Source organism: Larus michahellis, chromosome 4 (genome assembly GCF_964199755.1).
Source record: "Larus michahellis chromosome 4, bLarMic1.1, whole genome shotgun sequence".
In the NCBI taxonomy this organism is placed as follows: Eukaryota; Metazoa; Chordata; class Aves; order Charadriiformes; family Laridae; genus Larus; species Larus michahellis.
This window is the reverse complement of record NC_133899.1, coordinates 31,628,437-31,649,693: the sequence shown is the minus strand read 5'-3', so window position 1 is coordinate 31,649,693 and position 21,257 is coordinate 31,628,437. Positions and strand designations below refer to the sequence as shown.

The window sequence follows — 21,257 nt, the reverse complement described above, 5'->3', positions numbered from 1 at the left end:
CCAACACTTTTGAACACAGTTGCACAGGAAATGGATTTGTCTTCAAATATATTCTGCAACTTTGGAAAAATGTTAGTTTGGGAGAAAATAAAACAAATGGGTTTTGAATTGGTGAACTGTTGTTTTACATACACTGAAGTCAACAGAAGGTTTTCCAACTGACCTTAGTGAGAGCTGGACTGCACGATCACTTACAGAGATTTACAAACAACAGAATGAAGCTCCTCAGAGCATCTGTATGCTATCATGCTACATTTTTGCCTGTTTTTACACAAATATTTAGATTTTTTACACAAATATTTAGAAGTTTTATTCTTAAGAAGATTATGTCCGTTCACAGCTGGAGCCCTCTACTCATGGACTGGATAGGTACAAGAACAGAAAGGCAGCCTGGGAGTCTTTCTCTATCCTTCCTGAACTTTAGCCTTGACCCAAATGGACCACTGTAAGCACGCATCTATCTGAAGTAATTCAGTCTCCCTGCTAAATTTTTTACAGTGGATTTAGTTGAGGATATTTTAGATTATGTAGTCTTTCCTCAGCTAGACCGCTTGCTGTGTATTAGACTTCTTATTTGTTAATCCTCTATTTCCTTAGGACTATTTCATTTAGGTATTATTAAATAAGGGATAAGTACATAATCCACTCATTTAGTTCTTCCAAGAAAATATTCACATTGTAATCGCAACTTCTTCATTTCACATGATTACAAGCGACTTTTCACATTGAATCCAAAGTTCACTGAAACTATGAATCTGGCATTAGGGCATGCTGAAAAATTAGCTTCCATATTATTATACATACAGAGGATTCTAAGATTTGTAGCAGTGTTATGATCTTAGAGCGCATATCAATACTTACCCAACCACTAGTCAACAAATCTTTCCGTTAATCCAGCATAAATCACACCCCATAGCAGGAATTAATCATTTGTCTCTCCATGCTCCATGAACACTAGCAATTATTTTGTTTGGAGAATAGTGGTTATTGAAGTTTCTTATATCAATATACACTCCTTTTTTAAACACAGAATAGGAAATTCTTTTTACTAAAATTACTACTGATACATCACGTGACTTTGGGAAAGACATTTCACAACTCCAGATCTACGAAGTGCTCAAGAAACTTACGCATCTTTGGCACTTCCAGGAACTTTTGGGAGACTGCTATGGGATTCCTTTGATTCTGGGCTCACCACTTTATTTCTGTGTCAGTAGAGGGGTTTTTGATACACATTTTAACCAACAAAATGTGACCTACTAGGATCCAGCAAGAAGCCAGACTAAGAGTTTTCCCTATCTCTTCCATTTTCACCAAAGTATATGACCTCCTCCCTCGGTCAATCTGTTTCAGTGTTTACTTTCCCCAGCGACCTCTTTTCTGTAGCCACTGTCCTTGGTATTTGTACGCTATTCCAATGACCACCAGAGATGGTTTGCCAATAAAAGAGCCACTCATCGCACCTCAGCCGAAGAACCAGCCAGCCGACAGCACAACACAAGTGCAGTCTTTGAAAGCAGGAGAAGTTGCACACTGGGCCCGCCTGCTGCCTTAACCATTCTGATCTCATTATAAAAGTAAGGTAGATTCATTTTTCATCAAGTTGCTATCAGCAACCAGCTCGTAAAAGTTGGAATGCTATTTTTTATGCTCATGTGCTATCGGTGCCCTTTCTGCCGTGAGGGTGATGGCACAGTTTACTAGAGTCCCTTTGTGTTAAAATACAATACATTTTTCTTGGTATTATCAAGCAATAATATATACTGTTAAAAAGCAACACTGGAAATTAAATACTAAGAGCAAACAGATCTCTTCCACAATCCATCACGGCTGGCTATTTAAGCTCTAGTCATTCAGTGAAGAGTCTCCCCCAGCTTAGTCACCCTGATACCTGTCACTGACCCCTGACCCGTGCGTGCCCACTCCTCACTGCCGCTACCATGTCCATTGGAAGGAGCCTCACTGGGAGAACGTGTTTGTGGTGGAATAGTAGATTGTTGGCTCATTTTTTGCTCCCTCTTTCCCTTCTTTTCTTGTGTGAGGAGGCAGAAAGGATTTTTCTTAATAATCTAAAAAATGAAATCTGTTTTCCTCTCTATATAGTGATTATTTTTTCTTCCATTGTTTCTGCAAGAATTGCATTTTTATTAATTAAATACATGTTTTAAGTAAATTAAATGTTCTTTGAAACTGATAATAAAAATAAAAACCTCGTTGTTTTATACAGTAAAATTTTCAAGACAAAGAATGCAGCTTGCTAATCTCCATAGGTACTATGAAAAAACACAGGATTATGCGTAATATATTTAGTGTCATGTTATTTCTGATGAATGTCAACTCTGAGCTTCATCTGGCATGCCCCACCTGGAGAATGAAATTGCTCTTAAACTGAGTATACCCACGTCCACCTGGTATTATGTAAAGATTAGCTACAAAACCACAGAGACTTTATTTAAGAAGCCCTTCTATAAGAACGTTCTGGCTTGATTATGTACAGCATCATCTCCTTCTATACCACCTGTGACCATTTCCTTATGAAATAGCTGCAGCTGTAGAAATCGTGGGAGTTCCCTTTCCACACATCTTTAAAGGAAAACAGCTTCCCGAGGTGCCACACCGTAAGATTCAGTTTCTTGCCACTGTAACTCAAATAGCATAGAGTGATTTCAATATGCCATTGTTTCATTGCATTTACTCCTATGATACTTCTACTAAATCAGCGTTTGTTTTCTTATGAACTAAATACATCAAGAGTGGCTACTACACTGAATATAGTTTAAAAGGGGAAAGCACTGGACATCAGTATCTTTCCTTTGTTATATGCCCAAACTTAAGGCATTTCTTCTCATATACTGGCCTGTCATTTGCCACAGAAACCAATGACAAATTTGCAACAACACACATTCAAGGGAGGAAATACCCACACGTTCGTTCTTTCTTATTTTATTACCTAACTTACTTTGCTCTGGTGCAACTTTGCTGTGAGTTATTAATTAAAAACTAATAAAAACTTCCAAATGAGTTATAAATAAAATCAAAGAGTGATGGTATTAATGCTCATGTTATTCTCTTCTACTCTTCCCCCCCAAAAAATACCCCAGCAAATTTAATGTTTCTAAGACTACTCAGAATCCCCTCACTATTTAGAGAGATGACTGTGGAGACTATCGCATGACATTATTTATGTATATATTTCATGGCTTGTATTGTCTAACTACATGTATATTTCAATGGTTTCAGAAAGAGGTTGAAAGATACAGTAATATACTTTATATAATAAAAAAGATGTATTTCTTACCTTTTTTTATTTGATTTTTTTTTCTCTAAATGCTCTGGCTTACTCTGCCAATTGATCATTTTTGCATGGACCCACATGGAATGCCCTTTACTAAATTAAATATTCTCCAATATTGCCTACTGCTGTCCTTCCCAACATTTCCAGACTCTTAGATATTAATGAACCCTGCCTGTCCTTAGAAAATTGTCCAAAAATCAATATTGACATCTCATTTGTCTTAGTACCTTTGATTTTTATAGAAATCAAAAGTCAGCAGGTTTGTTGCTTTGAAACCGTTCTGAGCCTCCATCTTGTTAAAAAAATAAAGTGTTTTAACACATACCCTTGGGAAATGTGTATGGATTTCAGTGACTTTGGGTACTTGGGGCCGGAGGAGGAAGAAAGGAGAGAGGGAGAAGTTGGGTCTGACTGGTGAAGAGGCAACAGGCTGCTATTATGCTTTCAGTATGATTTCAGGTTTATCTGTCACTAGGTGCTTCCTATGCTTTTGCACGCTTACTTGCACTTTGCGAGTGTGATGTTTAACTAATTTTGATGTGCCTTTATCCATGGTTATATTACTTTTTCTGCTGCCTTCTTCCTCTATCCCAAGTCTGTGACACAGCCTTTTCCTTGCCCTAGTATTTCACATTACAAATAAAATGCTTTTGCCATGGTCTGAAATTAGTCACCTATTAACAGATTACAGCTATATTCATTAGCTTTGCATCTGTGGAAATCACAGGGGTCAGCACACCCGCACTGCAAGGGATGAGTTTCACCCTGGGAAAACCACCTTCCTGATAAAGGTGTCTCCCCTTCCCGGTACAAGGGAGGCTAGTGGGGGAGGGCAGGCAGGGTCTGAACTCACAGCACCGGACCAGGGTGAGACTCCAGGCTTCAGTTTCACTCCATGGGTTTAGCACCATGTTGCCCAGACCAGGCATGTCATAGCTCATACTGACCCAGACCTACTAAGCCTGGCTTGACCTAGCTGATTGTTCCAGATGTATTTTGACGTGTCTGTACAGTGCTTGACTCTTATTTACCACTGTGGGACAAATGCAAATGATCTGTACAAAGCACAGCTCTGTGTTCCTTGTCTCTTTATCATGAGGATCCGTTTCCTATGAACAGTTTATAGTTGTTTCAATTAACAGCTACGTGGCTGACAAATACTCTTTGTCAAATCATTAGGGCTTAAGCTCACAAACCCTCTAACTTCAACAGAGAGATATTTTTAAAACCAAAAGTGTATTAGCACTAAACTTTTAGCCTTGCTTCAGAGACAATTAGAAACCTCCATTACCTTTGACAACAGCAAGTCTAAGAATGTAAGCATGTCAAAGTAAGGATGCCAAAGCGGTATGGTTTTCATCACAACAGTAACTTAAATGTAAGTTTAACATATCAAAACAAGATTGTATGCTGCATTCCCATATTTCATTTTAAATAAAACACTCAAACACTGTGATTAAATCATGCTATAGCTTTCAAAAGCTCTGGGCAACGCACTCGTAGGCAACAGCACAGCGGAGAGCAGTTTCTGCAGAATGGCTGCGAAGTGCTTCTCCTCACCTCCTGCCCAGGGGTGGGACTGGCCGGCAGAACCAGCCTGTAACTACAGTATTTTCTATCTACTTCCTTCTTAGACCAGGGAAAACACAAGAGACAGACTGTCACTCCAATCTGTTTTCGAAACATGTCAATAGCAGCTAGCACAAAACCTTTGTTTAGCTCTTCCCTTTCATTAAATGCACGAGGAAATATGTAACCCGTGAAATAGTGCTCATAAAATGGGACTTTTCACTTGTCATAGCTAAGTTCATAAGCATAAAGATACATTACACACACTTTTTTTTATCACAAGTTGGTAACAGTATCTTATTGCTTTAAAAAAGAAAAAAAAAAAAGAAAGCTTAGTAGCACCTAAAGGCCACAAGTGAGACTGAGTCCAGCGTGTATGTTTGCCCATGCTCAGTAACAGCGAGTTTCTTCTTCAAACTGAGTATGTGTGTGCACGTGTGTGTGTGTGTGTGTGCGCACATTTATAAGCAGGGTCGAAATTCAAAGCATGGACTCAAGATTAGCTTCGCTGCCTTCTCATGTCTGCATGCTCATCTATGCCAACCAGTTATTACATCCATAAATACTACATTTTTAATTTGAAGGAACAAACATGCATGAGAAAATAAACCATATCTTATAGTCTACTCCTCTGCTGCAATGTGGGGAACAAATAAATTGACTTACCATTGTGAAGACTTACTATTTTAACTCAGATATCTGATAGACGGCAATTAAAAGCTAAATTTCTGATAATTTCTAAATATTTAACAGATATAAAATATATTAAAAAAATCAACATTTAACTGTTCCTATCAACACAGAAATACATTTTTTGGTTTTAATCTGACATAGTTAATGTGAAAATTCCTAAATGCAATATATATTATAAAATGTAAGCCATTTGGATGCATAATTTGGGTATATAGTGAATACATAATTCATGCTGACAAATAAATGCGACACAAATCTCTGTTGTTTACGCTGAAATCAAGACCTATTTAGGCATGCAACATGTAAACTGATGAACAGTGACATGCAGCTCCTATTGTCACTTCTTAGGACCTTTGTACACTTCTGACATTATAAGCAGCAGGTGCAGGAAAAAAGCAGAGAAGTAATTAACATAAAATTATATTACATTATGCCATCACCCAACAGGTGTACTAGCAGGTGATCTTTCTAATTATAATGCACTCCAACATTTTCAAGGCTATTATTCTTTCTACATAATAACCTGTGAATACAAACCATTTTTTCCTCATCGCACAGGGGCTAATAGCCATGGCACAGTAATTGGAACATCCAATATTAATTCTCTGAATGCTCTTCTTTGTTGTATACTTTTGGAAGAAAATCAAATGTAGGAAGATTAAAGTAAGTACCTATGTTAATACAGTTAGACCCTTAAACTAATCCATCTTTTTTTTTTTCTTGCAGTGGGGCTGAGAACCTGCAGCTCCTATTGTACCCAGTTCATAGCCAAGAGTTTATTACAACCTCTGGGGGAAAATAAAGACAGAATGAAGGGAAAAGGATGTGGAGCCAGAAGTGCTGGTTTAACTTTATCCTGATGCTCTGAGATGTTATTTAGGTACAAATAATTTTATAAATATTCTTCAAGAAGACCAAACATTTCAAGAACTAAAAGAAAATACTGTAAGTTGCAATGGCAATAATAACATCTTTAACAACAACAACAACATATTTCCCTGCCCCTGTCTTGTAAAGAAACAAGTCTCAAGGAAGATAACTGGAAGTACTTCAACCTAAGGAATTAACTCACAGCTGAATTTCACATGGGATTCAAACTGTAAAATGCTGGGATACCATGAAAGATAGAAAATTTGTTATATCTGATAGATGAGTAAGTCTGAAGTCACTCACTTACAAAATTTTGCACGCAGGGTCAAAAAAAACCCACAAAAAAACCAGAGGGAACCTTAGAGAATTGCTTTAGAAAATGAAGAATTTAACTGACAATCATTTACATGAAACCTCAATTTACAATTATACTACTATATTAGCTTAATTTTATTATTGATCTAAACTGTTCCTTTATACCCATCACATCTACCACCTATGCCATTTCTGACTGAAGCCATACGTAGAGTTGATGAGAGCTCAACACACCAGTAGGCATCCGAACTTTTGTGAAGCCTCCAAAAGTGAATTAGCTGCTGCCAGAACAGAAAACAAACTTTTTGTAATGCCAAAATGAGGTTACTTATTGTACACCAAGCACAAAAGTAGCAGTTTGTGTAGCCACAATGAGAAGAGGAAGCTCACCACACAGGCTGCAAACAATACAGATTTTTTTCCAGAATGATTCCTGCATCCATCTACACAGCAAAACGAACCACTTGGACTTAAATTCTCCTTCTGGCTGGCATTATTCTATTATAGAAATAGATATTTCTGATTCTTCGAAGTGTAACTCCTCTGACCTCCTCCAGTCAAGTCCCTCTTAGCATGTTTGCCTTTTTCGTTATCTGCCCCCAGTCCAGTCTCCTTCATTCACCCACGCCATACTATCCTCCTGTTGCTGGAACAACTTGTTCCTAAGACTCTTGCTCAACTAGCGTAAATTCCCCAACTCCTGGCTTCTTTCCTGATTTCTCATTGACTCCACAGCTACTCTGTGGATCATAAAGGCAATTAAGTCAGATCTGCTTAATTCAGTGCCTGACTTCTATCTGATGAGTATCATGTCACAGGAGCTTTGACAGAGCTTAAGAATGGGGTCCAACAGCTTATTTGTACGTGTGTTTGAAATATCCGTAGCAGTATTGTAGTTAACCTTTTCTGCTTAGCCGGGAAATGTAAAAAAAAAAATCTCCCCAAACCACTGCTGCAGTCTCTGATAATAAATAAGAAAATGCCATCTTTAGATTACCTCCGATCTTTACTGCATCCACTGCCTGAGAACAAAGCAAAGTTCTGCTTAAAAACACACTAAGTACTTTCCTAATTTTGTTAAAAAGAATTCCCCTCCACCATATGAACACACTTTCCTCAAGTCCTTTAAGTTCTCAGCCAGTTTTTTCTCTTCATTGGTCCTTCATCTCTTCTTCCTCTCTTTCTTTTTCTACTCAAGGATTTTCTATTCCATTTTTCCCCCTAGTCTAAGTTCTCCCTACACATTGTCCATGCCCTCCCCTTCTTAATCCGTTAGCCAGAGAACTGCATTGACCTCCTTACCCAAAAACGTTTCTCCCTTTAGATTTGATGTGTCTTCTGCTTTCCACGTCCTTCTGTCAAGTCTAGCTTAAATCCTGTTTTTATTCCAGTCAGGCAGTTTCCTTCTCATGACCATGATTCCAGAAAGGGCTGTCATTAGAAATACAAGACAACTCCTTGCTTTCAGACCAAAGGGTGTGATGATGCAGAAACCCTTGCTTATACGAAAGCCTTCTCACCGTGCAAGCAATTCTGAGTTTTTATCTACAAAAATCTAACAGACTTAACTCAGTAATTATTAATTATATTTATCTAAACATTTTAATGTGGCTTTATTTGCATCAAGAAAGGAACAACAGCTAACAGATTTGTCAGGAATATATCAAGTGTAGGCAAGTATCAGCTACAATAGGATAACAGGTCTTGTGGATAGGGGCAGCAACACAAACAATGTAACTTCAGTTTATTAAGGCTTTGAACGCTATCTAATGTGACGGTTTCATTAAGAAGTTAGGAGATCATGATATACTTAGAAATCAAAGAAACTGTGAAGCAGGCGCAAAACCAGCATGGAAATGGTATTCATGGAGTGGTATCACTGTCAAATTGGAAATACAAACCAAATAGGATTCCACTGGGGACCTTCCTCCATTCAATAGAATTCAGTATTTCGTTTTAGGATTTATATGCCGAAATACAGACTGCAGATACCAAAGCTGAAATGGATTATTTATAAGAAGCCAGAGATGAATATTAGAATTCAAAATCATCCCAACAACTTGGAGAAATGATGTGAAAAAAAGTAGGGTGCAATTCAGTGCAGACAAGCTTAAGGCTCTGTGTTCAGCACAAATCCAGACAGGAGGTGAATGGCTCTACGTGACACTGGCAAAGCCCCCACTAAAATACTGTACTCCAGCTTGGGCACTATGTTTTTAAGCAACATGCAGACCAGACGGAGAGGAGGCAGAGGACCGCAGAAGGAATGATCAGACATCTAGAAAACACGGTCTAAAGAGAAAGCTTAAATTAACTAAGATAGCTTTGTATAGGGAAAAAATAAAGGGGAGACATGGTCAAATGAATGTGTGGAAGGTGTAGAAGTATTTCGTGTCCACAGGGAATAGGGCAGTAAGTCACAGACTTGAAGTAAAAAAAAGGGAAATTTAGGCAAGACATGAGGAAAAACTTGCTCATGGTACAGATAGATACTTCAGACAGAATGCTTGGAGAGGCTATGAAATGATCAGATTTTAGACAAAACACAGATGCACATTTGTCAGAAGTGATTTAAATCCAGCTGAGCTCTTAGGAAGAGGAGCAGTCTATACGAGATCCTCCCAAAATTCCTTCCAATTCTGTTTTCTAAAGCTTCTCTCTGACCTGATGCACTGGATCAGTAAATAATATAGAGCAGCTACCTCATGGATCACTGGGATGGCAGATAATAGTAGAAGTGTAGGATGTATTGTAGCTATTAACAGCACACATATGCGTTAACCTAACACTTTGTGTCAGTGATTTGTATTGGCAGTCACACCATGAAACAGCAGCATAAACCATTTGGAAAAACGTGTTACACAGAAAAAACCCAGAAATTCTTATATGTAATACAGCCATTATGGAAAAAATGTCCTTAGCAGACCATAGGGGAACGAGTTACTTCCTGTCTTTGCATCAAATGGTCAAGGATCAAACAGATATGCCAGTCTTTGGCTGAAGGAAGAAGAGCAGGACACTCCTAATAGGAAGACCGTAACATTTAGAATAAAATTATAATACAGAGCACAGTAAATCCAACAAAAGAAACTGTAAAATATCACCTTTGAGGCTTCAACCTTTCATATTAATCTAAAAAAGTAAATACTACACAGGCCCTTCTGACTTCAGTGTGGATCTCCATGGGCAGAAAGCTGTGTCCACACAGACAAAGCAAGATTGTGGGATTAACATATTAAGTATCCTTTACACGGGTCTCAACAGAGAAAAATGCAATTGTATACGCTCTTTGCAAGTCAGTGCAATTAAAACAACAACAAAAAAAGGCAGCTGAAAGAAAAACCACCTGTAAGATACAAAGACATTTATCAACGAAAAAACATATGGTGTTTTAGCCAGAAGAGACTTATTAATGTTGAGTCAAACTTCTACACTGAAGCTACAAAATTCTACAGCTACAGAAACGATATTCCACTCTCCTATTTTGTTTCTGTGTGTATACACATATATACGTACATATACATATGTACATATCTGCATGCTATGGCCTGTCAGTGTTACCAACCTATGAAATTCTATAGACAGCTTTTGCTCATAAATCTAGCAGGCACTTTTTCTTTCAGTAGAACAAATCCTTAATCTAGTTTCAAGGAGTTGTAAAAGACAGCTCCTGTGATTCACTCCCTCCCCTCAACAGAAGCACTGCTTGTTAATCCATCAGGAAATAACATTTGCCAGGATTGACAGCTGTGGATTTGTATTCAATTCCCAAATTAAAAACCAATGACAGGGCCTAGTTCAATGGAGATGTCAAGCAAAATAAAGAAAGTAAAAAACCTGCTGCTTTCTCCATAAAATAGAAACATACATACATTTTGGATAACAATACTAAAAGCTGGGAAGGAGATCTAATGGGATTAAAGCTGTGTGCAAAGTTTCTCCTGAGGGTTTTGTGGGGTTTTTTTCCCCTCCAAAACCTCACATTTTGTATTTTCCCTCTTACATATTAAGTTTTCCTTTTATTCCTAACATAGGTTTTAAAACATCTTAAAATCTATTTCAATAACTATTTGAAACCCTGCAAAAAATATAATGTAAAATTTTTCACAGTCAGATCAGCAAAATCTTCACATATAACATTTATTATTATCCAATTCCAAGAAGGCCTAATTACAGCCCAAATATTACGAAGAGACCTAATGGAACAGGTTCTCATGCTTCTACAAAATTGTGTTAATGGTAAATCAGAGTCCATCTTGGGCAGCGTCTGTTGTTAATCAGAATAAGAAGAATCAGAGATGGAAAACGGCTGACACAGTAAAGACCAGCTGTTTTCTAGTGCTGTAACAAACTGCTCTGAAGAGCCCAATGCAACTTTTCCCAGTTCTAATAGTCTTTGGAATAAATCACAATAGTATCATTCTTACTGTGAATTCAATCCCATAATTATGAGTTTATAATTCCTTAAGTCTCTGTACATTCTCCTCTCACTTGCTGAAAATTACACCTTTCATATACTTTCGGATGTCCATGTTCCTCCAACACACTGCTTAAACAGGGAACATTAATTTACGTTCAAGCCACTTCAGCAATCTGTGAAACAACAAAATACAAAGTGTTTTAACTTACTGCTATTTACCTGTAAGAAGTGATCCTCCTTAGGTCTGTAATGGGGACACGATAGCCACACTCCTCTAAGACTTCCCCGCATGCAATTTCTTCTAAAGAAAGGCCTGGTTTGTCTACAATGCCAGCACAGAGTTCATAGGTCACTCCTACCACAGCAGGTAAGGGATCCTCGAGACGAGAGAAGCTCTCCTTGTCCTGGTTCTGAAGGACTTCAGGATGATGCCTTTCTACTTCACACATGTAAACAGCTTTCAAAAGAAAAAAAAAAACAAACCAAACACAAAAGAAAAAGAAGTAAGTGGGGAGGGATGTTAGTTTATTTATGTTAAATAGAAAAAAAAGACGGTACACAAATTTTGCCTGGAAATTCATAACCATCAGAGTACTTGAGAGTAACAACAAATTCACTTGTGTTATCTGTTAAAATTACGACACACTGAAATTGGAATTTTAGAGAACAAAGGTTCTCTTGCCATTTCTGTAGAATTATTCTTTAAACTCAATTTGTGCTTACATCATTTGGAATTAATTCACGCACACCTTAAAATAAATAAGAATTAAAAAAAAGGAAGCTAATCCATCCAAGAAGTCTAAGTTCCAGAAGTGTGATACAGCTTCCATTTGTTGGGCAATGCGGATATCAGGATTTAATTTAAACTATGCAGTTATCTTGCAGGAAAGTTGGGTTGCACATTACGTACCATGTGCACAATGATGAGTCTTTCAGCCTGTCAACTCAGCTGTTATTTAGAAAGGGTATGAAAAGCATGTATGTTTGTTTGAAAAAAAAAAAAAAATCCTCTTTTGAACATATAGTTCCTTGCACAGATTCCTGTGTGGAGTCTGAAAAAGACTTCTTGAATTAATCTACAAACAGCTGCCACTGTAATATACTCCTAAAGAAAGTGCAAATGCCAGATTTTAGCCCTTATTTAAGCAAAACCTCTCACTCATGTCAACAGAAATTTTGCCTGAGTGGGAACTGCAGGACTGGATGTTAACACACAAAGAATCGTTACTGACAATTCCAGATCATTATAACTTTAATCTACAGGTACAATCCCACCTGTTTCTTCTTTGAAATTTCCTCATGGCTATCACTTTGCTTTTCATGAAAGGTTACCATGAGTGTGTTACAAAACATCCTGAATAAAACTATTTACAAATCTGAAATTATTTTTATTCCATTAAAATATTTTTACATACATATTTCATATACACATAACAGTTTTCAAATGAGCTTATCTTTTATTTCCCATTCGAAATCTAACTAGTATATAAAACAGCTCAAGTTTAATGGACAACTTTTTGTTCTTTCAATTACTGTATTTAGCTTATTATTGCTTAAAACTGTGATATACAACAAGGTCCCTAAAGAAACATTGTCGCATAAAAGTAAAGTAGCACAGTGACTTCTCAAGCACTTGGTCTCTGGGGAGGAGTCTATACCCTAGAAGTTTGTGCCTAGGCTCCTTCTAGAACTCTTCTTGCCTCAGAAGTATAGTATAGCAAGATCAGCACCTGAAAGGGACATGTCTACATGAGTCTAAAAAGAAACAGGAAGTGCAGAAGTTTGCCCCAAAATTAATCTTTCTCCAGAACTTAAAACTTTCAAAGGTGTTTGCAGTAGATACATCTAGGCCTTTGAGAGTCAAACATTTAAGGAAAGGAGCTTCCACTTCTTAGTTGAGAAATATGACTAGAACTTGGTTTTCTTTTTAAAATGCAGCAAGAAGGTGGCAAAAAAAATATTCCAGGCAGAGTCTGAAAGACAGATCTTTGAAGCTTGTCTATTGTCCTTATTCCAAAAACTTCTAAAAGCTATGACAATTACCATAAATGAGAACTACCTCCAGGATTTCTCTGAGATGAGACAAATACTCTTAAGATTTTACTGCTTTTTCAGTATTGACTCATCCGTATCAGTAAACACAAAAAGAAACAACGCACGCATCCCAGGAAAGGACTTGGGCACCAAAACAGGATGCAGGTAAGAGTGTGGGTACAGAAATATGAAACTGTGATTAAAGTAACTCTCTGTTACAAGTCTCTTGAATCCCCAAAACCCATCATGTCATTCCAGCAGGCACCTGCTGCTCTCCCTCAGCACAACTGGGCTCCACGTAGATCAAAACCTACATTCCCAATCCAGGACCCAATCCAGCAGTCCTCTTCAGGGCAAAGCCAACACTCAAAGCACACTAACAGCTTTTCTCTGCAGATAAGGAAGAAAGGAAATGGTACGAGCCACTTCTTCTGTAAGAGTCCAAAAATTACAGCATCCACCAGGGAATCACAGTATGAATCTATTATCAGCAGGTTCAGAAAGGTTCAAACTCAATTTAACCCTCATAGATAAGCAAAGCCTAGAAAACCAAGCTGCCTGCCAGTATCAGGGAACAGAGCAGTCCCCCACACCTCTCCTAAAGGTACAAAATCGCCTGCACAAGACATGCCCCAGGGGAGATAGAGTTTGTGGCCTACTGGCTAGGGTACACTCTTAAAGGGAAATCTGTGACTCCCCTCTTCCTCATTACAGGTTGTCAGCTTATTGCAAATGCACAGAGTTTGGAGAGCTTTTGGAGAGCAGAAACTGGAAGCACGAACTCAGCTCCCAGCACAGACACCCACGCACTAGTCCCCTGTCTGATTGCTCTCTTCTTTTCTGATGGCTTATGCTACTTTAGTCAGAAACTGCCACTTCATCATCACCTCCACCAGTCTCCTCCATCATCAGATGGACACATGTGATGAGCAGCAGCATAGTGCGGACTCAATCACCTAGTGCTCATTAAACGTTTTGACTAATTACCCCAGAGCCATGCAGCCGTAAGAAGTTTCACAGTGGAAACTCCAGTAGAGTTGATGGTACCTTGCCTTCCTTTCTGCAAAACTGGGACAAAGGAAAGATGGCTCAACCAAACCAGTCAAACAAAATAATAACGGTTATTTAAAGCAGCCTTTTTAGATGACTCATATAAAAAGGGACTTGTTTGCTAACCCTAAAGAGAAGAAAACATGGACTGAGAGGTTAGTGGGGTTTAGCTGACTGGGGAATGTGCTAGCTTTTCTTTAAACTTCTGATTTCTCTTTGATTGCACCAGTGTTTCATACCTCCTGAAACAGAACATGGCTTATGATTCAGATCTTTGTCACTGTTTATTTTAAGTCAATGCAAAAATAAACACCACAATCCATCAAAAGGCCGTTATACTTACGGTGACAAAAACAGGGCACATGTTCATAGGTACTAACCCTAACCTTTCCCAGGAACATATTATTTTATTATATTTGAAAACACGTGGACAATTGACTACCAAAATGAGCGTTGCCCAAGACCTTGGCTAATCAGTCACAGGTGAGGAACTATTATGAAAACTACTGAGATCTGTGTGTAACTTTTTTCTCTCTGCTCTTTCCAAATGATTCATTCAAGATGATCTAAGTCCCCAGTACACTGAAAAATATGGTCCTGCCTGCCTCACCCTGGTTGTGTGCTCTGGTACCCCTCAAGCCAGCATGAACTCTTTCAGGCCAGTCAGTTAAGCTGCCTAATCCTCAACATTATCAGTCTGCAGCCATATACAACCTCCGCTGTGGCTGCGTAAGGGCTGGTGCTGCCAAAGGGAATGGGGTGGGAATGTACACAGAGGGAGGGGTGACTGCCTTTACAAGCAGCACGGACTTCAGTGGGAAAACCTGATCGTGACACGGCACCCTAAGGAAGGGCAAGCACATATGTCAACTAGCACACGTGCAGGGGACATGCCTGGTGAGCGAGCGGCAGCTGTTTGCTCACAAGCAACGAGCTACCTGGTGGGACCCTGATAGGAGCAAGCAATGAGAAAAGTCTTGGCCTTAATTTTTGTTTGTGGAACAGGCCCTAAGGCAGATAATAACCACAGAATGGAAATATAATTATAGTGATGGGAGTAATGTTAGGGCATGGTTGCAATCACCGAACTACTACGGGATGCCTGACTGACCACTGCCCCTAAGGCCAGGTTTCTGAGCAGCTCTAGCCTCTGAAACACTTTAACGTCAAGAATAGTCCAGTCTTTTGAGGCAGATTTTACACTTCCACAGGGATGATGTAATGAATGTGTCGCTGTTCAGTACATATATATGCACATATGTGAAGGCTTCTACCCAAGATTGCCTGAAATAGAGGAACAACTATATGAGCCATTTTATTCAGCTGGCAAATAAAAGACACTGGACTATAGATCAACAAATAAACAAACACTTTCTCTTTACAACCGTCAATATAGTGCTTCATGAGAAGTATGCACTGTCAGTACAACAGTGCTGTACAACACTGAAGAGCCTGTCAATTGCTGTCGGTAAGAAACAACAGCACGACACCACCCTAGAAAGCTTCCTATAAACCCTACCACGAACAGTCTTGAGACGGTCTCTTAGCAACAGTCGGTGAAGTATCTTGTGGGTTTTTTTTAATTAGCATGCAGAGAATATGCATTTCATTTTTAACTTCTAAAAAGTAAATATTGATTTGAATTGAAATAACTGATTCAAAAACTCAGAAAAAAAATTAGTATATTAACCTAAACTCATAATAATAACTGGTAAAGTGAAGCTGTCCATGTATTGATGAAAAAGCATACAGTCCTGAATTTCCCTCATTTTAAAGTCCCAAATTCCCAACTATACAATGCACAGTAACACATTTTTAAAAAGGAATATTTAAGACAAAAAAAAAAAGAAATATTGCGCTTCTGCACAGAAGCTGCCCACTAAATACTAGATAGATGAAGAAGGAAATTCAAATAAAAGCAATCTATTGCATGATCATTGTAGACCTGTTTGTAATTTCATCCAAAAGAGCACAATGACTAGCCCAAAAGCAGAATGTAAGGCTACCCTGATCATTCGTTTCATCTGTAATGGAAATTTCCCTGGTGAGAAATTCTGACCAACTGAAGAGGGTGGGCTATCATACAAAGAAACAGAATATAGAACAAAGATTTTATCACCACAGATGCACCAACTTTTAACTGCTAAACCATTAAAAGCTTGCTTCACTAGAGAGCAAAAGTCAATCTGAAAAAAGAGGATTACCTGGGCGGAACTGCTTCACCACAACAAAGCACTGCCGAGAAGTATTAAAGATCAGGATTGACACACTGAGGAAGAAGATAAAAAACAAAAGATCAATGCTTTATGAAGGCTTAATGCAAAACTATTAAACTTACGTCTTGTGAATTTAGTTTTCACTACATAAGTACACACAAGATTTATCAGTAAAGCCACGATGCAACAAGGTCCTTGCCCAGAATCCATCAAGAGGGATAGATAATGGGTCATGTTCCCAAAGCCCATGAGAATTCACCCAAAATTAAGTCACTTTTGTCTCCTGCTGTGCAGACTAAGTACGCCACCAATCGATTCCTTCTCTCCAACAGAAAAAAAGAAGTCCAACTCTAGCTACTAGATAGTTATAACAAGAAAAAAATCCTTAAAAATAAACACATTTTCTTCCCTTTTATCCATCCCAGATTAGGATAGTTAACTCTTAGGCACAGTCTAGTTTCATTCAGAGCCAGACACTTCTGTATAAGCACGGAGCATGTCCTGTGTGTGGCTACTTGCTGAGCTTAGGCCTTAAAACAGATACCATCCAACTCCAACTTTGTGCAAATTTAAACCAGAAGGAGTTTTAATTGCTACCACATTCAGTAGTTTTTAAAAGTCACATTTTAATCCTTCCCCCATCCTCTTTGGTTGTTTGAAATAAATGTTATAGGGAAACCTGGCAGGCTGAGTATTTGGAGATGCTCTAAAAGTGTGGAGTACTGATGTTCTCCTCTCACTTAAATTACTCTCAGATTTTACTAGTTAAAAAAAGTGTAGACAAAAGCTCTCTCTCTTTAGTTGGTAGACTATTAAAACCTGCAGAAACAAGTGTATACTTTGCTTATTACCATGGTAGCATTCTCTCATTTATTATGCCTCACTTTGTGTGCAATTGTAAAGTTAATTCACTATTCTACGAATTCTACAAAAGATTAGACTAACAATGGCATATTTGCAGAGTTGAGTCAAAATTTCAACTTTCTCTGTAAAAGAGCTGTATATTTATTTTCACTATTTGATTAATAATGAAGTCTCAGGCTGCCAGAGAAACTGCTATTTGATGATTATTAAAAATAATGTTAATGTTTATTATAATAATATATAAAAACCAAAACAGAAGGGAGAAGTCCAGATGTTAACGTGTATATTCATGGTTGCCATTCTCAAAGACTCGTACTGCATACTGATGGCTTCCTGCCCCAGGAGATGTCGTCTGCAGGCAATTTTAAAGCAAAGGGTTTTAACCTTCAGAGAGGCTGGAGGAGAACATTCACTCTCTCTACTGACACGGGGGTTCGCTCAGACCTACCACCAGAATATCTGTGAGTTATGGTGCAGGTTGCTAGAAGACATGAAGTTAAACCACAGCCTACAATGTTCTTAAGTTTACTTAGGTGTAATTCTTTGGTCTTTTTTGTTTGGTTTGTTTTTTTTTTCCCTTTGTATGACTGTTCCTCTCCCCAAAGTGGTACTGTTTGAGGGTAGATACTGCACTAAACAAAAGGGGAAAAGGAATTACTGCTACTGAACCTTTGTTTTTTGACCATGGGTCTAAGGATGTGCACTGCTTGAAATTGGAGACAGCAGCGGTCTAAAACTGAGGTTAAAGAGAAGAGACTTCCTGAAGCATACGGTTGCCCTTTACCTTTCTTTACACCCGTCACCCCAGGCTCAATCTTTCGCTTGGCTTGCCTTCTTCAGCACGTCTCATTAAAAAACTCATACCAACTCATTAAAAATGGCTCAGCTATTAGACGTTATTTTTTCCTAAGAGTCAATCATTTGAGATTTTTATGGAACAGATGGGAAAATTAAAAACAATCTGTCAGAATTAAGGAACAAGATCAAATTAAGCTGGAAAGGAATAGCAGCAAGTTATTACAATTGTCTGCTTCTCACACCATCTTGAGATGAGAGGGTACAGAAATGGCACAAATCTGTAGAACTTTCTATTTAATTACTTCTAATTTTCTGAGAGAGTGACAAGCAATTTTGAACATAAATTTACATTTTTTAACAAACCACAACACACAAGTTCTAATATTTCTTGTCAGAGCTGCAGAGTCACGGAGGAGAAAGTTCAGAATTACACCTTCTTAGGAGGAGTGTGGCATGACGAATGCCATTTGGTATTTCTTATTCCACAAGAAACAATATAACGTGAGCTTAGTAGGTTTATAACTTCTGAAAACCCATTTGAAGCTTCATTCAGGACAGTTATTTGAGTATTATAGGAAGTTTGGGAAAGACTGTTCAATTGATCTAAGTGGTGGATCCACCAGTCCACCGCTTTCAATGCTTTATTGCTGCAATGACCCAGCTGTTTGGTCTGGCCTATGCGATAAGGAAAGTATTTATCTGCTGGAGTTTTAAATAATCATACAAAGAATTCACTACAAAATTATTTCGAGGTTACTAGGTGTACATATAATACGGGCTACCAAAGAGGACTACTACAAAAGCAGAGTTGCAAATACATTTTTCAGTGGTATACCACATGATATTACAAGGGCAATGATGTTTCAAGGCAATTCCCTTTAAAATATTACAACCAATTCTATTGTAGAATATTATATATGCATCTGTCAGCTTTAAAGTGATCAATAAAGAGTAAACATATAAAATAAAAAATTAAAACCTTGAGAATGACTTTTGAGAACATCTCCACAAATAGAAGATACAGAAGATAAACAAAGCCCAAGCTGTATGTTATCAGAGAAAAATCACACATAACCACTAGAAAAGAAAATAAAAAAGCCCAGACAAATTTCCTTAAAAAGGCAGGAATCCTAGACAAGAATTTAATCTGAAATGGACATCAAAGGTTCTAGCCTAGCAACCGGCTTCATGTGTCCGCGTCCAAAGAGGAGCACAAGATCACTTTTTTGTTATTTTTTAAAAAGGAAAAAAATATTCAGGTGTAAAAGGATCACCATGGATCCAAAACTTGCCTCCAGACCTTAAAACAAGCTATAACATGTTTGCAGAAGTGAAACACTGTCTCACCTTAGACCTGCCAACCTTTTCATTTTGGGTGGCGGATTATTACTTTTTACCGTATTCCACAGATGTAAATCTCTGTTGGCTAATCCTGCAGCAGCTGACACCCTGGGAAATCGCTCGTGTAAAAGAAGAGGTCATTAATGCAAACGCAAAGCCACTGAGCCACAGACCTGCGCACCTGGGACTTGCCGAGCACACAACACAACCGTCACACACAGGTATCATGTTCGGTACTTGCCACTACCAGTGGACATGCCAACTTTGCAGGCAAGAGGTGGCTAAGAAGCAAACTCTTCAAAATGTGCTCTACATCTCATTTAGGAACTTCATTGAACACCTCGGATCAATGAAGGAGACTTGGCTCCTCCACACTGCATCTGTCAGTGGCTGCTTTAGGAACTACAATGGAACAGAAAGACACCATGTTAAGAGATGACACAGGTTTGTACAGTGTCTTCCAGGGCTGTTGAAGACCACAGGCCTGCTCAGTCGTCGGTTCACCCCCTCCTTGTCTTCCCCCTGTAGTGGCTCCTGCTCACTTTATACATACGATAGATCACTGCTGCAATTACAATAGCATTTCTCCCGAACAATGCACGCATCTCACATAGCAGTTAACCATTTAAATGTCAAAGAAAACCCTGACTGAAATTTGTAGGTATTAGGATTCTCTACTGCCTATTAAGCTTCCTTAAAATATCTAAGTCAATGTGCAGAAATTACATACAGCTGACCCATGGACATCTGCAACACAGCAGTCCAGAATCTTAATTAAGATTCTCATTGAAAGAGAAGATATTCACCTGAATACAACCTTTATAGTTGAAAACGTACCTTACAAGAGTTTAGGAAATGACTCTGTTGTGTGCTATTGGCCTACAAAACTGTTTCAAATTTTTTCCCTTCCCTTAACATAGTACAGCTCTGTATTTATTGAACTCATGGTAACTGATGCTTTATGACATTCCAGCTGATCAGACATTTATATAGAAATATTACTACAACTTCACACACTCCAACCTGAGAAAGGAAGGTGGTGTTTCCAGGAGCAATGTAAAAAACGCAGTATTTGACCACAGCAGTTACGAGGTAGGGGACAGATGAACACTGACATCCTGTTAAAATGTGCACACACATATGGAGGGACGGAAAGTTAATTCATTTGAAATATAACCTAGTGATTAAGATCAGCAAATAAGCTTTGCCAAAGCTACAAGAACATGTATGTACTTCTAGAGCTCCGATACTTGAAGGTAGGTTTTGGGGGTTGAGGATTAGGGGGTTTTGTGGGGGGTTGCGTTGTGTTTTTTTTGTTTGAGGGTTTTTTCTTGCTTTTTGGTGGTGGTGGTTTTTTTAGGAAGAAATGTAATTTCACCTTGTAGGCATTGGTTTGGTAATCTTCTATCTTGATGATCTGTCAGTTGTTGACCTGAGCTACAGTTAATCCACAAGCAACTGCTAACACTTACTAATTGCTTTTCATGAGACAAACTTTTAAAATCCTTTAATAAATAAAGATTGATTCAGCCTTTCATTATTCTTAGATGTGACCTTAATGCATACTTTACAAATGTGAATTTTCAAAACTAAAAAATAATTTAAAAAGAAATCACAACATAGTAAAAGCAAAGAAAAGGACAAGATTCTCTTGTGTTTCTGTGAATGAAATAAGACTCTCAAGGCTGGAGATGAGGACTTTTAATGATAATCTTGTGCTAATACTATAGTATGCTAAGTAATTGATGAGGTAATACGGGCAAAGAAACTGGCCTTTCTTTAATCATGGTAA

General features: G+C 38.2%; 1 protein-coding gene across 5 annotated transcripts in view; it reads right to left on the bottom strand.

Moving 5' to 3' along the window:
• The window catches only part of NUDT14 (nudix hydrolase 14), a 60,603-nt gene that overhangs the window by 1,283 nt on the left and 38,063 nt on the right, over positions 1-21,257 (bottom strand). For all 5 annotated transcript variants that reach the window (XM_074583789.1, XM_074583790.1, XM_074583788.1 and 2 more), the window contains 2 exons: positions 16,451-16,515; positions 11,382-11,619 (listed from right to left, as the gene is read on the bottom strand). In XM_074583789.1, coding sequence (XP_074439890.1) covers positions 11,382-11,619; positions 16,451-16,515 — 303 coding nt within the window. The remainder of the gene's footprint in view (positions 1-11,381; positions 11,620-16,450; positions 16,516-21,257) is intronic.